This window comes from Thamnophis sirtalis, unplaced genomic scaffold (genome assembly GCF_051295495.1).
Source record: "Thamnophis sirtalis isolate CommonGarterSnake01/CBP01778 unplaced genomic scaffold, rThaSir2_p1.2 scaffold_2, whole genome shotgun sequence".
In the NCBI taxonomy this organism is placed as follows: Eukaryota; Metazoa; Chordata; class Lepidosauria; order Squamata; family Natricidae; genus Thamnophis; species Thamnophis sirtalis.
Window position 1 is genome coordinate 21,569,631 of NW_028261382.1, and position 19,870 is coordinate 21,589,500.

General features: G+C 45.4%; 1 protein-coding gene across 1 annotated transcript in view; it reads left to right on the top strand.

Moving 5' to 3' along the window:
* The window catches only part of MAP2K1 (mitogen-activated protein kinase kinase 1), a 42,046-nt gene extending 23,107 nt beyond the window's left edge, over window positions 1–18,939 (top strand). Inside the window, exons 4-11 of the mRNA XM_087704381.1 lie at window positions 799–876; window positions 2,321–2,372; window positions 7,530–7,654; window positions 9,590–9,797; window positions 11,117–11,181; window positions 14,017–14,078; window positions 15,379–15,424; window positions 17,659–18,939. Of these exons, the coding sequence (XP_087560507.1) occupies window positions 799–876; window positions 2,321–2,372; window positions 7,530–7,654; window positions 9,590–9,797; window positions 11,117–11,181; window positions 14,017–14,078; window positions 15,379–15,424; window positions 17,659–17,772 (750 nt within the window). The 3' untranslated portion in view covers window positions 17,773–18,939. The remainder of the gene's footprint in view (window positions 1–798; window positions 877–2,320; window positions 2,373–7,529; window positions 7,655–9,589; window positions 9,798–11,116; window positions 11,182–14,016; window positions 14,079–15,378; window positions 15,425–17,658) is intronic.
* Window positions 18,940–19,870: the final 931 nt, after the last annotated feature.

Below are 19,870 nucleotides of genomic sequence, written 5' to 3' on the forward strand. Positions count from 1 at the left end.
TTTAAAAAAATGTTTGCCATTCCTGCTCTTAGAAACAAAAATCTCACTTTATTTTGGACATCTGTCAGCCTTGGTCTGACCAGATGGAGCCCGACACACACATGTTAGAGCTCTGTTTCTGTGCTCGGGGGGTCAGTTGTGCCCCTCCTCACCTGATTCTTGATGAGAGGTGGAAGAGTTCTCTATGTGGGGAAGAAATTGCTTTGGGGGTCTGCAAAAAATAATTCAACAAAAAATAGCTTTTGATTCCTGTTTTTTTTTAGCCATGTTTGCTACAGAGGTTTTTTCGTGGCCAAGCAGAGCTTTTAACTCATCTTCCCCTGTTGGGTTGCTAATATTCCTTTTGAGGTGGAAATTTAGTTTTGACTTCACAGAAAATAGAGACTCTTGGGGAAAGAACCATCAAGAGATGAAGAGAGGGAAGGATGAAGTTTGTGCAGTTTGTGTGATGAGAGGAGAAAGGTAACATCTGTTCTGCACCTGTTCCCTTGGCAATCTCTCAAGTATTGGAATGTGTTTGTATCCTGAGTTTTAGTTGGGAGACTTGAGGACTAAAGCCTTGATATTACCAAAGGACGGGTCAGTTTGGGAAGAGTTGAGTTGTAGAGATTTGATTCAGCGTTATTCCTCCAGCCATGCGGGATTATTCCATGCTGAAAAGATCTTTTTTTTTAGGTTGAATTTCATCAGCCAGTTGCCAAATTTACATTTCCCTGGGTTTCTTTTGCTGTGTCCTCAACACTTTGACAATGAACACAATTAAAGGCTCTCTCTCTCTGCTTGAACATTTCTTAATAGGATGGCGGATCCTTGGATCAAGTCTTGAAGAAGGCTGGCAGAATTCCCGAGAAGATTCTCGGCAAAGTCAGCATTGCGGTAAGTATGTAATTTGGGCATGTGAAAAGGCAGATGCCAACATGGTTGGTGTCACTCTGGGTAGAGGCCCAGAAGGGAGAGAGTGCTGAGAACATCTTTAAAGCAACGAGACATGAAATTCTTCCTCTTCCTCCCTTCTTTCTTCCTCCTTCCTCCTCCTCCCCTTCTTCTTCCTCCTCCTTCTCCCTTCTTCCTTCTCCTCTCTCCTTCTTTCTTTCCTTTTCCTCCTCCTCCCTTCCTTCTTCTTTGTCCTCACTCATTCTTCTTTTCTCCCTCTCTCCTCATTCCTCCTTCTCCCTGCCTCCTTATTTCTTCCTTTTTCCTTCCTCTTCCTCCCTTCATCCTCTCTTCCTTCCTTTTCCACCTCTTCTTATTCTTTCCTTTTCCTCCTCCCTTCTTCTTTGTTCTTCTTCATCCTTCCTTCTATTTCTTTCCTCTTTGTCCCTTTCTTCCTCCTCTTCCTCCTCTTCTTCCTTTCGTCCTTTTTCCATCCTCATCTCTTCTTCCTTCCTTTTCTTCCTCCTCTTTCTTCCTCCTTCCTCCTCCTCTCTTCTTATTCCTTTCCCCTCCTCTTTTTCCTCCTTCTCTCTTCATCCTTTCTTCTTCTTTTTTCTTCTGTCTTTCTTTTCCTTTCAAAATGAAGGCCTCAAATAAGGCTGACTCTGCAAGGGGCAAAATCAGGGATGTTTCCTCCCCTCCAAGGATTGTAAATCATGTAGTAGCCTCTGTTTTATGCCTCCATCCCCAGGAACACATTTGCTCTTGCAAAGAAATGACTCACTTGCCTTTGGAAGAGTGTGAATTATTACGAAAGACCCATCCAGATGGGTGAACATTTGTGGGTGTGATTGCCAGAAGTTAAACCTGATGGTGTTTAGCAACAGCTCTCCATTCCTTGGCACACAATATGGATTGGGGTCACATAGAGAGAAAAAGCAGAAAAAAAGACAAGTGGAAAAGACATTCTCTCTATGTGCGTCTCTCTTTCTGCTTTCCATCTGTCATAATCGGCTGAAACAAAAAAAAAAATAGCTTCCCAATTTTCCTAAAGTTTTAAGACAACGTAAGATGACCTGCCTCAATGTCCCTCCACCTTGTCACCTTTAAGATACGTGGACTTCGACTCCCAGAATTCCCCAGCTAGTACTGCTGGCTAGGGAATTCTGGGAGTCAACATCCGTGCATCTTAAAGTTGGCAAAACTGAGAAACATTAACCTGCCCCGTGGAAAATGTTCCTGTGCTTGGTTGAGCTGCAAACAATTTTTCTTTATGAAAAAAATATATATTGGGCTTGGAGAAAATGATAACAGGTACCTGGGTGTGCCTGCATCAAACTGAAAGATTCTATTGAGGAGGAATACGGTTACATTCCTTCAATGTTTATCCAGTGGCATGCTGGTCACTGTTTGCTTGTTGCAATGAGCGCCTTCTTTTGATTCACAGGTTATAAAAGGCCTAACGTATTTGAGAGAAAAGCATAAGATCATGCACAGAGGTAGGTGATTTATCTTTCCTTCGAGCTCGTCCTCAACGCAGCCAGATTTTCGTCACTAGGAATGTTTTGCTAAAAATTGCGAGCAGGGCTTGTAGAGATAGAAATGTCAGGAAAATCAAGATTGCACCTGAGACTACAGAACCGGAACTCTCTCCTAAAACTCTGTGGAGATTCTCAGTCATCCAGGTTGTCCCAAAGGTGCTTTTTCCCCCTCTTTTTTTTCCCCAAGAGGCAATTGGACTTTCTGGTTTTTCTTTGAAGACCTTTTGCTTCTCATCCAAGAAGCTTCTACAGCTCTGACTGGTGGGGAATGGAAGGATTTTTCCACCCCAAGGATAAAACACCCAGACAGAAAATGAGCAACGTGGTATATGCAGTACAATGCAGTGAAATACGTGCAGATCTGTACATTGGGGAAACAAAACCACCACTTCATAAACGCATGGCACAACATAGGAGAACAAACCCATCAGGACTAGATTCAGCAGTCCTTCCGCATTTGAAAGACACAGGGCTCTCTTTTGAAGACAGCAAAGTCCACATTTTGGACAGAGAGGATCGTTGGTGTGAAAGAGGAATCAAAGAGGCCATCTATGTCCAAAATGAACAACCTTCTCTCAATGGAGAGGGATGGACAGGACATCATCTATCTCCAGTCTACAGCACAGTCCTTTTTTAGCAGTTCCAAAAAGGCTCCACATGCATTTGCACCACTCGGGACACAGATAAACATCTAGGTGACCTTAATGACCTGCTAAAAGAATGCAAATATCCAGCTGTCTGCAAGGAGTATCAATCCTTCCATTCCCCACTATCCAGTCAGAGCTGAAGAAGCTTCTTGGATGAGGAGCGAAACATCTTCAAAGAAAAACCAGAGTCCAGTTGCCTCTTGAAAAAAGCACCTTTGGGTCTACCCCAAAGGGCCTGACATCCCTCCCACTCCCTTGCAAATCACCTGGGGAGTGGTCCACCAATGTTGCTGCATTTCCCTGGCTTGAAAACCGGGGGATAAAAGTAGTTGTTAACTTACGACCACAACAAACCCAGAATTTCAGTCGTAAAGTATTGTCAGAATTCGAGTTTTCATGTGACGAGACTAAGTTTGATTATCGTCCATACACTGTTGTAAAACAAGTCACTATGGTTGGTAAGGGAATCACATGGTTGTTGAATGAAGCACTTGGTCCTTAAGTGAATCCAGCATGGCCTGATGGGTGTTTTTTGCCATTTTCTGCTATGACAAAATGACAAAAAGCATCTCAAATCATGGCTGGATCATTGCAGGACTCTGTTGTAAATGGGAGCCACTTGCCCGAAATGTGGTCATAAGTCAAGGACTACCTGTGTTTTGAGAGGGTTGAAAAAGCTTCATCTTAAGCACCGAATTTCAGACCACTTTCTATCTACGATGCCTAAAGGGCAGGGGGTCCAAACTTGGGAACTTTAAGACTTGTGGACTTCAACTCCCAGATTTCCCCAGCCAGCCAGAATGCTGTAGAGTGTAAGATTTGCCACTTAAGTTGGCTTCCTGCAGAGGAATGGGGTGGGGGTGGGGGGCTGTGTCCCAGCACGATCCAGTCCCAGCTCCCCAGGGCCAAATAATGCCATTTGCACCAATCAATGCGCTCGATATGCTCACATCCGCCGGCTGGTTCCTGCTAGTCATTATTGGATGCTCAGGTGGCGGAAATCAATACACGAGTTCAGAGAAAATACAAGCTGGAAATACGGCTGAGAAAAATGAGACTGACGAAGCCGTGAGAAGCAATGTACCGGAACTGGATGTCGCTTTGTGCTTAAAGAGTCTGAAAACTTCAAAGCCTCCGTAATTTCCACGCACTTTGAAATGGCAGCAACACACCTGCTCTTCAGCGGCCATTTTACTTTCTTCACCGTTGTGTTCATTTTGTTCTTTACCTCCAACAATTCAGGGGAAAGGAGGGGAGGGGTTGTCCTATGTTCCCCTGTGAGGGTCCCATAAGTTGCTACACCGAATGAAACAAAACCAACTGCTCTGGTCAGTTGCTCTGAATGGCCTTTTCTTTAGGGGGAGGTAAGAAGGGGTGAAACCACAGCCCAGGGATGGATGGATATATTTATTTATTATTTATTTATCTTCTGTCTGTCTGTCTGTCTACCTACCTACCTACCTACCTACCTATTTAGCATCTATTCATCTATCTTCTATCTATCCACCTATCATCTATCCATCCATCCATCCATCCATCCACCCACCCACCCACCCACCCACCCACCCACCCACCCACCCATCTATCTATCTATCTATCTATCTATCTATCTATCTATCTATCTATCTATCTATCTATCTACCTACCTACCTACCTAACTACCTACCTACCTACCTATTTAGCATCTATTCATCTATCGTCTGTCTATCTATCCATCCATCCATCTATCATCTATCTATCTATCTATCTATCTATCTATCTATCTATCTATCTATCTATCCATCTGTCTATCCGTCTATCCATCCATCCATCTATCTACCTACCTACCTAACCTACCTACCTACCTACCTAACCACCTACCTACCTATATCTCTATCCATTCTTGTGGTTTTTAAGGCGCTTTGCGTCCACAAGTGGAAGCAGCAAGCAGCTCTTTCCCGCTGCTTGATGCCTGCTTTCCTCGAACTCGCCCCCCCCCTCCTTTCTCCCTGCCCGGGTGGTGGGATGAATGGCAGATGGGCTTGCTTTCTCCGGGAGCCTTAATGCAGGGCTAATGACTGCTTAAGTGCTGTGCTCTGCTGAGTGGTGTCCTACGCCCACAGGAAGAGGGGGGGGGGGAGCGGCTTGCAAGGCTTCAGTCTTGGTGGAGAAGCCGTTGCCTGGTTACCAGCAGCCTTCTCGCAGGGAAGAGGAGCATCCCAACATGTCCTCATCCCGCCTGGTCATCCTGTGGTTCTCCAAAGAGTTCGAGATGCTGCAGGCAGGGAGAAGATTCTGGCTGCTGATTTACTTCAGGTGGAAGAATAGCAGTAATAGCAGTAGACTTATATACCGCTTCATAGGGCTTTCAGCCCTCTCTAAGCGGTTTAGAGAGAGTCAGCATATTGCCCCCAACAATCTGGGTCCTCATTTTACCCACCTCGGAAGGATGGAAGGCTGAGTCAACCCTGAGCCGGTAGGATTTGAACCGCTGAACTGCTGATCTAGCAGTAGCTTGCAGTGCTGCATTTAACCACTGCGCCACCTTGGCTCTTGCAAGAAGCCCATTCAGATGAGCAGGAAACCTAGCGAAAGGTGGATCCTGTCTTGTTCCACAAGAGTGGCTTGTAGAGACTCTTGAAATGGTCCTGCAAGACAGAGCTGGCTGTTGCTTTTTGGATACCAACAACAGCTGGCATACAGGGGAGTCTTATGCCCACAGGTCTAAAGCACCAGAGGGCAAGACAAGGAACTATGGATGGAAGCTAATCAAAGAGAGAAGCAACCTGGAATTAAGGAGAAACTTACTAGCAGTGAGGACAATTCACCAGTGGAACAGCTTGCCACCAGAAGTTATGGGTGCTTCATCACTGGAGGTTTTTAAGAAGAGATTGGACAGCCACTTGTCTCAAATTGTATAGGGTCTTCTGCTCAATCAAGGGGTTGGGCTAGAAGACCTCCGAGGTCCCTTCCAACTCTGTTATTTTACGTCCTATAGTGGGAGCTATATAATAGAGTGAGGGGGATCATCTATTTCATCCAGTAACTGCGTTTAGAATGGAATGCCGACTGAGATGGAAGATGAAAGGAACTTACTGGCTTTCAAAAACCCCAAATCTGTTTCTAATAATTTTATGGCTATACTTTTCTCCGTATCCCATAATGTTAGCATGCTAATGGATTTCGATGGCTGTTCCTGTGTCTCTAAATAAGTTCCATGCATCTTCTCTGCTTTCAGAGGCCTCTAGAGCGGGATCTCCAATCTTGGCAGCTTTAACACTTGTGGACTTCAACTCCCAGAATTTCTCAGCTAACTTTGCTGGCTGAGGAACTCTGGGAGTTAAAGTCCACAAGTCTTAAAGTTGTCAATATTGGAGATCCCGCTCTAGTGCAGGGGTCGGCAAATGTAAACACTCAAAGAACCATTTGGACCCGTTTCCCACAGGAAAGAAAACACCAGGAGCCACAAAGGTCCTAACCGGAAGCCCCCTGTTCAATTCTGGAGTTGACCGGAAGTTCAGTTTCCCCCACCATAGTCTCCTCCTAGCGCAACATACTTTTTCCTCTACCTGTCATAACCGAAAGCCCTTTCAATTGTGGAGACAACTGGAAAAACCTCCCCTTGCCATAGAGTCTTCTCCTGGCGCACTGTGCTTCTCTCGCCTCCCCCACCGGAAGCTCCTCTCAAAATTATGGCGCCGACCGGTGACGGAGCCGCAGCAGAGGGAGGAAAGAGCCACATGCGACTCCAGAGCCGCAGTTTGCTGACCCCTGCTCTAGAGCAATGCCTCTCACTGCAACATTCACATCAGTAGCAGCCTGTCAGTCATCATGGCTAGCAGAGAAAGTCACATTGTTCTCTGGTGACTCTGCCTTAGACCAAGGTTGATTCCGTGGGATGTTAACATTTTAATCTCGTTTACCCCTTTCTATACAGGTACTCCTTGACTTACAACAGTTCATTTAGTGCCTGTTCAAAGTTACAACAGCACTGAAAAAAGTGGCATCTAACCGTGTTTCACACTTATGACCATTGCAGCATCCCCATGGTCACGGGATCAAAATTCAGACCTAACTCACATTTATGAGTTACGGTGTCCCAGGGTCATGTGATCCCCTTTTACGACCGTTCGACAAGCAAAGTTAATGAAGAAACCAAATTCACTTAATAATTACTGTTACCCTTAACAGCTCCAATGATTCGCTTAACAACTGTGTCCAGGAAGGTCGTAAAATGGGGCAAAACTCACTTAACAACTGTTGCTTAGCAGCAGAAATTTCAGGTTCAAATGTGGCCGTAAGTCGAGGACCCCCTGTATATCCGATGTGTTACTCCTTTTTATTTAAGGATTTGAATATTTTGTCTGTGAGCACAATAGAGAGAACGCTTGGGGATTTTACAATCTTTTGTGTGCTACCGAACAGAATAGCTGTCCCAGAGCTAAAATATTTGAAGTATTCCCCATTTCTTCCTCCCATCTCTCTCCAGATGTAAAGCCCTCAAACATCTTGGTAAACTCAAGAGGAGAAATCAAACTCTGCGATTTTGGGGTCAGTGGGCAACTGATTGATTCCATGGCCAACTCTTTTGTGGGCACGCGATCTTACATGTCGGTAAGTTCAGGCCGTGGGATAGCTGCTGTCAAATTCCGACATCCTAACAGCTGCTCAGTGTCATGATCAATCTCTTGTTGAGTGTTTCCTTGCTTGCAAAGAGCACAAGTGTTTTGCACAGGAGTGTGCAACATAAGGATGCCCTCTCATTTCTGCCCAGGGCTGCTGCTTGAGGCAGAGATTTAGAGATGCTAAAGAGAGTGGTATTTAGCCTAACAAAGAGAAGACTTAGGGGAGACAAGATAGCTGTTGTGGCCCACCAGCGGCCAGCAGAGCTGGCAGCAGACTCAGACAGTGAGGAGGTTGGGGAGGAACATGAGCCAGTCCTGGAATCTGCAGAAGGCTCTGATGAGGACTCTGCTTCAGAGGCAGAGATGGGGCCAGGGCCATCTGACAGTTATTAGCTGCCTTCGGAGTCACAGATCAGTGAAGCAGAAGAACAGTTGGAGCCTGTGCCCGATGTGCGCATGCGCAGAGCTGCCAGGAGAAGGGAACAGCTAAGGAACAGAGGTTGACTTGGGAGTAAAGGCACAGGTGGACGGTGAGTGGCCCCTCCCATAGGGAATAAAGAGGAGCAAAAGGGGAGGGGAGTTTTCAGGAGACAATTAGTTTGTTTAATTAGTGTGAAGATTTGTTGATGACTCAGAGATTCCTTGCCAAGTATTTCCTTCTACAGCAGTTGCCTTTGGAGGATATTGGCCTGGCAGCTCTCCAAGCCTGATAAGGTCTGTGGTTGTCAATTCACCCTTGAAAGACTGTTTGCCGGGATTTTGCTGGATGTGAATGAGAGGAATTCACATTAGCTTAATAAAAAGGGGTTTTGTTGGGACAAGGAGTCTGCTTCATGATTTTGGGAAATCTAGGTCAGAACAATAACCATCCTCCATTACTTGATGGCTGTCACAGGGAGATGGTCAACCTATTCTCCAAAGCACCAGGGGGGCAGGCCCAGAAGTAATAGGTGGGAGATGATTAAAGAGAGATACAACCTAGAAGTAGGGGGGAATTTTCTGACAGTGAGAAGATTTAATAATCAGTGGACCAGCTTGTCTCCTGGGGTTGTGGGGGCTCCATCACTGGAGGTTTCCAATAAAAGTTTTGATATCCATTTGCCCAACATAGTATAAGAACTGCTGCCCTGGGCAAGCTGTTGGACTAGATAGAAGATCTCCAACCTCCTCCCTTCCAGTGCTGGGATACTATGATATTGTCTTTTGGAGAGTTTCAGTCATGTGGAAAGAGTACGATTGGGGCTGAAGTCCAGAGCTTCCTGGGCTGGTGGTACATCTGGAGATGGACACCTGGAGTCTAGCCTTCTCACAAATCAACTGCCATAGTGGGTAGTCAAAAGAAGCACATAACAAGGATGCTTCCTGTTCCCCTGCAAATTCAGAAATCTGGGCCATGTTTCTAAGTTTTCAAACTCTTGAGTCCACACCCTGGCCACAAAACCTAAAGGTTTGAAGAAGTGGAATCTAGTTTCACATTATCAGATTTTTCTCCCTCCATCACCGTTTCCTTTTTTTTAATAAAAAGTTTTTTTCATTTATTATTGTTACATAATAAAAAAAAATATTTTGCGAATAGAGTGTTCTCCGGATTTTCCCTTTAATGTTTCCACAAACACATCATTCATTCTACATTATATTTCCATTATTTCCAATTTTAGCCGTATACTTTTCTTCTCATAATTTCCCATTTCTAATTTTTAATATATATAAACAATATCATTTTCCCCCTCCTCTTTAGAAACAAATCAACTTATCATTTCTTTTCCATCTGTTTTCTGTTTAGCAACGTATGTCTTGAAGTTCAATTTTTACAGGGTCAACATTTAACATCTCCCTTTCCATGCTGTGACTGGACGGGCTTTTGCTGCTGCACGAGGCACATTTTCCCACCATTGCCACTCGTTCTCTCTTTGTCTTCCCCCAGCCAGAGAGACTGCAAGGGACCCACTACTCGGTGCAGTCGGACATCTGGAGCATGGGGCTTTCCCTGGTCGAGATGGCCATCGGCAGGTACCCCATCCCTCCGCCCGATGGCAAGGAGCTGGAGCTGATGTTCGGCTGTCCTGTCGGAGCCGACTATCCCGTCTCAGAGACGTCTCCGCGGCAGAGAACGCCAGGCCGGCCCATGAGCGGTAAGAGGGCACCAACTGGCAGTGCCACCTTGGGGGCTGGAAACGGACCACTCCTTTGAAAAGGGAATTGTGACTGGGAATTTTAGGAAGGCCAGTGGGTGTTGTGGGTATGGCAGTCATGTTGGGATGGGTGGGCACAGGCAGAGCTGGCCATGCCAAAGCCACCTGATCCTTCCAGCATGGACTGGAGCTAGGAGCTGAATGTCAGGTGTGCCTCCTTCAGCATCCAAGAAAAGAAACTCCCAACTCCAATTAGTTAAAGAAAAGGTACATTTACTGGATATGAAATGAAAACAGCGAAGATGAAGCAAGATCTGAGGCAAAAAAGCACGAATTTGTACATATCAAACATTTACCCAAATCCCTCCCCCTGGTTATCCCAACCAATGTCCAATCTCCAGCTCCCAAAGATGTCATGTGGGGTGCATCTTCAGGTGGCCTCATCCAGCAGATATGCAAACAGTTGGCTTTGACCAAACCCAAGCACGAGCCTTCAGCATGCACAGAAGATGGTGAGAACAAAACTCCCCCTTTCAAAATGTCTCCACCAGACGATTCCACTCCCAAATACCCCTCCCTCCCCTTACTATGACAGCCAATAGCAAGCAAGCAATATAGAGGCTGACACTGGGTCTTCCGATCTGCTGAAACATCTTCAGTGAAGGGGCCATTTCTTCCCACTGCTCACACCTGCTTCTACCAAGGCTTTGCTTTCGTTCAGACAGCCCCTGCTTGGTTACAGGGCCAAGATTTCCTGACAGTCTAGGCCAGGGATTTTCAAATGGGGCTAATTAAAGATGTGTGGACTTCAATTCCCAGAATTCTCCTGTCAGTGTTCGTTCATTCATTCATTCATTCATCTTGTATTAGTTGAAAATGGCGAAGATACCCAACACACCTTCCCCCTCCTATTTTGCCCACAAGAAGAAGCCTGTGAGATGGGTTGGGCTAAGAGAGCAGGAGTGACCCAAAGCCCCCCAGCCAGCTTTCATCCCTAAGGCTGGACTAAACTCAGAGTCTCCTGGTTTCTGGGCCAGCGCCTTAATCACTACCCGGAACTTGGTCTATGTATGATGGCTGGGGAATTCTGGGGGTTGAAGTCCACACATCTCAAGGTTGTTGAGTTTGAAAAACATTTTGTTTTTAGCAAACACTCGCTGACAAAACCTACACTATCTTCATCAGCATTTCTGGAAGAAATTTCAAGACCTCCCACTGAACGAATTTTGGAGGCAAATAAGTCTCATTAGAAAATAATGAAAAATAAGCTATAAACCAAAGAGTGAAATTAATTTTGCTGACGTATTGTCATTTTTCAGCCTACAGTTCAGACAGCCGGCCACCTATGGCCATCTTTGAGCTCCTGGACTACATTGTCAACGAGGTGAGTGGAATAGTGAGTCTTCTGCTTTTTTGTCTCCTGCCATCAGAAGGGTTTTTGCTATCATAAGAAGCATCTTGGAATCATGCTGTCATGATGGGCCCCTGCCCTGGATAGATGTCTGTTGTGGCCTATCGGCCACTGGCCACTCCAGCAGCCAAAGCAGAGGAGGAGGAGGAGGCTTGGGAGTTAGGGTCAGCATCAGGGCAACCTGAGAGCTCTGAGGGGGGAGAGGGAATGGAGCTGTCAGAGAGAGAGACAGAGACAGAGCCTGGGCTGTCCGTCAGCCCTCAGATGGAGAGTCAACAGCCCCCAGGTCTGGAGGTGGCTGATGAGGAAGAGGAGGAATAGCTGGGTCCAGTGCCTGATGTGCGGATGCGCAGAAAGCAGAGGAGAGGAGAGCAGTGGAAATCAATTGGCCGGTCCTTGGGACGGAAGAGTCACCACTGCTAGTGAGACCCCATCCTAGCTCTGGGGATAAAAGGCAGGGGTTGGAGATGAATAATGGCAGACAATTATTCATCTTCTGGCCAGACAGATTTGTTAGCCTCCGTTGAGAGAGAAACTTTTTGCTGGGGCTCCTAATAAAGGAATCTTTCAGTTCACTTCAGAGGGTTTGTTGTGTTTGGGGAGCTGGGTCAGAACAGCGACCTCCAGGACCCCTTCCATTCTGCAGTGCTCAGAACCCCCGATGAGGTTCAAGCAATGGCTGGGATGTTCCCCCCAAAATCTTTGTAGATGGATGACATCTCACATGAGATAGAGAGTCTCACCCAAGGTCTTAGCAAGACCAGATATTTTTTTAAAAGGGTTTAGGGGTGCATCTGAAAGTGAAGCAGCCTTTCCCCGTGTGGCTGAACGTCTTGCTCTTCTAACAGGCGCATGAGTTGCAACGCCCGTTTCCGTGGCAACGTTAAAGTCAGTCATTGCAGGATCAAGAGGCAGCTGATGCTGGGATGCGAAAAGGAAGTTTTAATCTGCTGTGGCCTGCCAGCGGTCAGCAGAGCTGGCAGCATATTAGGACAGTAAGGAGGTTGGGGAGTAACATGGGCCAGTCGTGGAGGCTGGGGAAGGCTCGGACAAGGGTTCTGCATCGGAGGCAGAGAGAGGACCAAGGCCATCTGGTAGTTATTTGTTGCCTCCGGAGTCTGACATCAGTGAGGCAGAAGAACAGCAGGAGCCTGTTCCCAATGTGTGCATGTGCAGAGCTGCTAAAAGGCAAGAACCATTAAGAAAACAGGGTTTACTCAGGAGTAAAGCTTGGAGATGATTGGCCCCTCCCATAAGACATAAAAGAGGAGCGGACGGGACAGGAGCTTTTGCAGGAAGCAGTTCGTTTATCTGGTCAGTTCAAGCTTTGAAAAGTTCTGTTTGATTCTGTGCTAAGTTTAGTCCTGCTCTGCATTTGGCAGTTAGGTCTCTGGCATCATTCCCAGGGAGATAAGATGGGTGTTTGTCAACATTCCCCTGAAAGACTGTGGCAACTCAAGACGGCATCTGTCGGAACCTTCACAGACTATTTATGAAGCCTTGCGGACTGTGAATGACCATAATTTACAGCCGCATAAATAAAAAGGGGTTTTGGGGACTAAGATTGTGATTTATGCTTGCTCAGGAAGCCTAGGTCAGAACAGAATCCAAGATGGTTTGTTGGCCCCTCTCTGCTGAGTAGAGGCAGATTTAACTCTTTTCCCTCTTGGTGTTCCACCTGCGAATCTCTTGCATCTTTCCTCAAGGACCTGTTTCAGGTTGACTTCATTTAGTTCCCACATTTCTGCTAATTTTTAGTAGCATTTCCACCAGGACTAACAGATTCTGTGACAGCTTTGTTCCCTAGGCCATCCATCTGGTAAACTCACAAGATTGGTTCTTCTCGCCATAAACATGTAGGCTGTGTTGTTTCTCTGTGTGTCATATATGTGGGTATATGCATAACTTTGTATTTATTTCTTTGTCTTGTCATATTTATGTAGTGTAAAATTGAAGGTAGTGACCCTTGAAGAGCTGTATGTAACGGAATTTCATTTCTCATGTAGGCCAATTAGTGTACATTCAAAGTGACAATAAAGTTATTCTATTCTATTCCTAATTTTCTTCCCATTCCTCTTCTATTCTAATTTTCTATTCATTCTTATTCTATTCCTAATTTTCTTCTTATTCTATTCTATTCTACCCTACCCTACCTTACACACTACACTACACTTCCCGATAGTACACTACACTGCACTACTCTACTCTACCCTACCCTACCCTTCTCTACACTATTCCGCCCTACCCTACTCTACCCTACCCTACAGCATTTGGAAAATTGCTGAGAGTCTTTGAAAATGGAGCAGCATTTAAATAATCAACAGTCATGAAAGACTGACATAATTGTGACTCCTGCAATAGCAGGTAGAGAAGATAGATACTGTAGATAGATTAGATAGATAGATAGATAGATAGATAGATAGATAGATAGATAGATAGATAGATAGATAGATAGATAGATAGATGATAGATAGATAGATAGATGATAGATAAAGAGAGAAAGAAAGAGACAGACGTTTGGCTTAGTGGTTAAGGTGCTGGCCTTGATACCAGGAGACGGAGCGTTCTAGTCCTGCCTTAGGCATGAAAGCTGGCTGGGTGACTTTGGGCCAATCCCTCTTTCTCAGCCCAACCTACAGGATTATTGTTGTTGTGGAGAAAATTGGAGAAGGGAGGATTATTAGGTACATTCGCTGTCTTGAGTTACTTATAGAGTAAGAAAGCTGGTATTAAAAACGCAGTGAACAAATGCTCTGCATTGCAAGATCTTTTCTTCCCTTTTCACCTTTGTCCCTCGGTTGCTTTCAGCCCCCTCCAAAGCTGCCAAGCAGAGTCTTCAGTCCAGAATTCCAAGACTTTGTGAACAAATGGTGAGTTCGGTCTCCAAACTCTTTCCTTTGGAGGAGGGCAATGAAAATGCAGTGGGGGGGGAGGGTAGTCTCTTTGAAAAGACATTTTGGTAATTAATAAAATGAGGCCCATTTGTGCCCTTCTGGACCACACTTGCTCACAATTTAACATGATGACATGATTTTTAAGATTTGGGAGGGGGGGGTCATTTGATGGCCACACATAGTTTTTGAGCCATGTGCTGGGATGCACACTCCAGCAATGTGGATAAAGCCAGGGCAAAATCCAAAACTGATGTTATTTCATTCAAATAAAATGTGGGAATTATTGACCATGGCTTAAGCTAAGATTGCACCCCTAGTATGGTCCATTGCAACCATAGCTCATGTCCTATTAGATTGCACTGGATATAATAAGATCCTTCTCTTCGATATATATATATATATACAAAGGCAAATACCACTCACTCATCAGGAAATCTCCAAACCGTAAAGCCTACAAACTTGAAATGTGGCATGTATGTTCCTCATGGCTTCTAGGTGCTTGCTAAGAAAGCATTTTTCGAAATGACCATCCGATCATCAGTATTTCTTATACAGTAATTAACATGCTCTGATGCTAAGAAGTTCTACTCTCCCTCCCCACTTGAAAAGAACTCTGTTCCAACTGCTGGTTGCCTCACATTCTGTTACCTCAGTTCAAACTGGCAGGCGTTCCACTCCTTCCCTCAGGAGCAGTCTGTGGCTCCATACAGTACTTAACATTGGTACCTCACCAAAATGTCTACGCCTTCCTCCTATGGAACTGTTTCTGGACTCAAGATGGCAGGAGCGATATTCCCTTATGTGTTTCAATCACCGACCACTGAGTCGATTGTGAACCAAATTTCTCCTGCAGAGTCTGATCACATAGTTTCGTCGTGAAGCTAGTATATACTGTATATATAATCATCATCAAAATCTTATCTCTTTTAGGTACATATGATAGTTTCTTTGAGCATAGTTACATTTTGCTATACTGTAAAATTAGGCAGATTTTGGCTATCCATCAATGAACTCATCCCTAATTATAATACACTATTATATCTTCTTCTGCTGTTTGTTTTATTTTAATGTTTTAATTTTATTCTGGTCTGGGACCGTAATGAAAGTTGGACCATGCATTTAAGCTTCGCATTTTGGCTTGTCATTCCTTCAGCCTTTGCATGGAATCCAGAATTACAGGCCTCCAATTTAACATATACCGCAACCATGATTGGGGAGTTTGTGTGTGTTGGTCTCCCATACATCAGCTGCAATGTATAACTTTTATTTTTGACAGCTTGATCAAGAATCCGGCTGAGAGAGCAGATCTAAAACAGCTTATGGTGAGTGAATTCTTCCTGGTTTTTTGAAAGCTGCACATTGCAGGATTCCTCCCCTTGGAATCTACTGGTTTCTTTAACATGCTAAAGTGGTTTCATTAAAAACTTAGAAAGTCAACATGCACAAATTCCAAATGAGGTTACTTTTAATCCTGACTTGGTTGGGGTAGACTTAGGGCATTGTATAAATGCTCTCCATTTATCTAAGCCTGAGTTAATTGTGAAACCCCTGGTAATGGCTTATCTAGTAACCTGTGTTGCCCCACTCATTCACACACACATAAGTGTAGTTTAGAGAGTTCATTAATGTTCCCCAGCAATTCCCTTCACCCAGCCTCAGCACTGTCCCAAATAAATCCAGCCACAAGCAGACCAAGATCAGTCCACAAGGCAATGGCCAATAGTCCATAAAATGATTGAAAGTTGCTCCAATAAATATGTCTACCAAACAAACTTAAATCCACCTGGCCAAACTGAAATACACCCACGAGAGCTCACTTTGCAAGAGAAGTTCAGAGTTTCCAAGGTACAAAGTCAAGAAGGAAGCACAAAGAACAAGCACACATAGCCATAAACCAAACACATTGTTCCCCTCTGCAATAAATAGCTTTCCAGTGCAGCCCATCAAAACGGGAAGGGCCGTCTCCAGAGTAATCTGGCAGATCTCCATTGCTCTTGTCTTTTCTCTGCCCTGTGTGCTCTCGGATTCAGTATGGAAGGCAGCTCCTCTTCTTCCTCTTCACTGACCGCCCACCCCTGCAAGCTGTCCACAGCCGAGTAAATCTCTTTCGGCTGGCTGTTCAGAGTCTTTAATTAACTCCGTTCCTGATGTGCCAGGAACTCGGAGGAAGAATCTGAGGAGTCGTCCAAGGGAGACATCACCAGGCTAAGTAAATTGTGTGGAACTCAACTTTGGAGAAGTTCCAGATGGTTCCCTTGGGGTAGCTGTGATAGGCAAGAGCCCTGGGGCAGCTACTTGTGAATGGCGAAGACCTTTCATTACTGGCCAACCCCAGTATTCCTCAACCATGGCAGATCTAAGATGTGAGGACTTCAACTCCTATGCTGGCTGGGGAATTCTGGGAATTGAAGTCCACTGATCTAAAACAGTTTTTAAGGTTGAGAGAAACAGTTGTAGAAGAATATAATCTAGCTCAACCATGCAGCAAACATTTAGGAAAAAGAAGAAAACTCGCAGGTGGGAAAAGAGAAAGAAGAAGGAAGAGAAAAACACCCCCTCCCTGTTCTGTTGAGTATACGAGTGGGCTCAGCTTTCTGTTATTATACCCTTGAACAATAAAGTAGCATTTATGGAATGTTTGCTTTATCTGCTTGGTAACCCCAATACTTCCCTGACCATGTTTACAGACAGTTCTCTGCTTATGACCGCAATTGAGCTCTACATTTCTGTTGCTAAGCGAGACTTACTAAGTGAGCTTTGTCCCATTTTACAAACTTTCATCAGTGCAGTTGTTAAATTAGGAATGCAGTATTGCAGGTTAACTCTGCCCACTGCAAGGAGCGATCCTGACCGGCTCAAGGTTGACTCAGCCTTCCATCCTTCTGAGTTGGTAAAACCCAGATTGTTGGCTAACTCTGCAAACCACTTACAGAGGGCTATAAAGCACTATGAAGCGATATATAAGTCTAAGTGTGAGCACTATTCTTAGTCCAGTCCAGTCCATATTTTATCCATATCCCATCCCATTTTATTCCATTCTTTCTACTCTACTGTCATGGTGGCACAGTGGTTAGAATGCAGTATTGCAGGCTAACTCTGCTGACTGCCAGCAGTTCAATCCTGACCAACTCAAGGTGTATCGTTAAATGTCTGTGGATATTCTCAGGTCCTGGCTGTCCCAAGGGTGCTTTTTGAAAAGGCAAGTGGACTTTTATTTAAAGACGTTTCACTTCTCATCCAAGAAGCTTCTTCAGCTCTGACTGGATGGTGGGGATAGATATCTATCTTCAGTCAGAGCAGAGGAAGCTTCTTGGGTGAGAAGCGAAACGTCTTCAAAGAAAAGCCAGAAAGTCCACTTGTCTTTTCGAAGAGCACCTTTGGGACGACCAACTCAAGGTTGACTCAGCTTTCCATCCTCCCGAGGTAGGTAAAATGAGGACCCAGATTGTTCAGGGCAAAGAGGCTGACTCTGTAAACTGCTTTGAGAGGGCTGTCAAGCACCTTAAAGCAATACACAAGGCTAAGTGCTGTTGCTATTGTCTCTTCCCCTCTCCAGGTCCACATTTTCATTAAAAGATCGGAAGCGGAGGAGGTGGACTTTGCGGGCTGGCTGTGCTCCACCATCGGCCTCAACCAGCCCAGCACTCCAACCCACGTCGGCGGACTATGAGCCGCTCGCTGGCCACGGTACGAAGACTCCACCGGCTGCTGCTGCTGCTATGCAACTTCCATTCCACGGGGGAGGCCGACTCGGAACTGCTCACTCCAGACCCATTGACGCGCACCGGGGTTGGGGAGCATGGCATGTGGCGCATTGGTGTCCCCAGCCACTTCCCGCTGTTTAGAGCCATGCTGTTCTGGGGTAACCCTCCCTTCCCCCCCTTCCTTTTCCTGTCTACTCCAAAGTATCCTGCTGTTCCCCCTCCACTGCCGTCCCGCTTCCGTGCTGCGCCTTCTCAGCTTTGTCGTGCCAAATTCTTTTCCAGGTGGAATCCCTTTTTGAGGCTTCGCGCGAACAGCTGTTGTGTTTGATTCTTAATGACCAAATGTGACCCTTCTGAGTCGCCAATCTGCAAAAGTTGAAGTGAATGATGGGGAACCTTGCTGGGCCTGGTTGCTGTCCAAAGCCCTTTGCAGACTTTGTCCCGTGAGCCTTGTGTATATCCTGGTGGTCCCCTTTCTTTCCTCCGGCTTTTGCTTAGCCAGTCCTGGTCAGAACGGTTAGCGGGAGTTAGGGGGGGACTGCCTTTAGACGAGACGGTCCCCCCAAAAATGGATTTGATGCCACTAAGCTGAGGTGGAAGTTATGAAGAACCCTGGGTCCTGAACTGGTGGGAAACCATTAGTGGGCTTCAGCCTGAGTAGCGGTTTTGTTTTGTTTTGTTTTGGCCTCCGCTCCTGGGTCAGTATGGACACAACTGCTGATGCATTTATTTATTTGCCTTGTTGGATATTTTGGGCTGGCTTGGTACGGTGTTTTTCAGCCTTCACCATTTGGAAGATGGGTGGGGAATTCTGGGAGTTGAAATCCACCCATCTTCAAGTGGCCAAGGTTGAGACAGACACTGCCTTAGTGGCATTCATCTCCTCCATCTGTTAATTTGGTATCTGTCTGTTGAGCATGGGCCATAGGAAACTGTCTGGCAGAATCAGTGCATTTCTCTCTCTCTCTCTCTCTCTCTCTTTATCTTTTAAAGGCATCAAGATTATTTCCCTTCCAGGTTATTAGATATCATGAACTCTGTACATCCGTTGTGTTGGAAACTTCTTTTAATCATTTTACTCTTCAGATGTTGAGCAACTGCATCTTACATTGAATAAATGTCACACAAAATCACTTTGGAGAGTTGTGGGGTTTTTCAACACGGCTGTTGGCTTTAAGGTGGACTTGGTGGCATTTGGGGGGGGGAGAAGAAGTGACTTCTGGATTTAGCTATGCCGCTGGTCTCCCAGGCATGAGATTGAACAAAGGATCTGCAAACACTGCGTAACCCATCTGCAAATACCCCATAACCCATCTTCCAGACATCTCCCTTCTCCAGATGGAGGTGTCAACTCCTAAAGTTGTCATGGTGAGGGAAGGGGGGGGGGAGGAGCACATACTTTGTTAGAGTAAGATCTCAGATTACTGCAGCAGGCTTGGGAGGGGTGCACCTCATTGGGGAATGTGATTTATGACACAGACTGACGGGGGTGGGGGGAACGAACAGGGGTAAAGTTCAGCTATAATTCAAACAAAGCTCCGATCTGACTGCAAAAAGGCCTTGCCTAATGGCGCTCCTAATAAATGACTAGTTTTGTATTGAAACTTGGCTCGATACTCATGAATCAATTAGGGCATTTTTAGGAAACCTGAGGATTGTGAACAATGCAGCATGGAGTATAAAGATGCTATAGCACCTGATGGACGATGACAATGAAGCATAGCTGTTGCCCTGCTGCCCCTTGCAATCCAGCCCCCAATTGGACTGTCATACCCACAGATAGTCCTCGACTTATAACTGTTTGTTTAGTGACTGTTGGAAGTTACAATGACACTGAAAAAAGTGACTTGTGGCCACTTTTCACACTTATGACAGTTGCAGCATCCCCATGGTCACATGATCAGAAGCGTTTGGCAACTGACTCATGTTTATGTCCGTGTTCTGGGGTCATGTGATGACTTTTTGCGACCTTCTGCCACGCAAAGTAACGGGGAAGCCAGATTGACGAGTGTTATTAATTTAATACATGCAATGATTCACTTAACAACAGTGGCAAGAATAGTC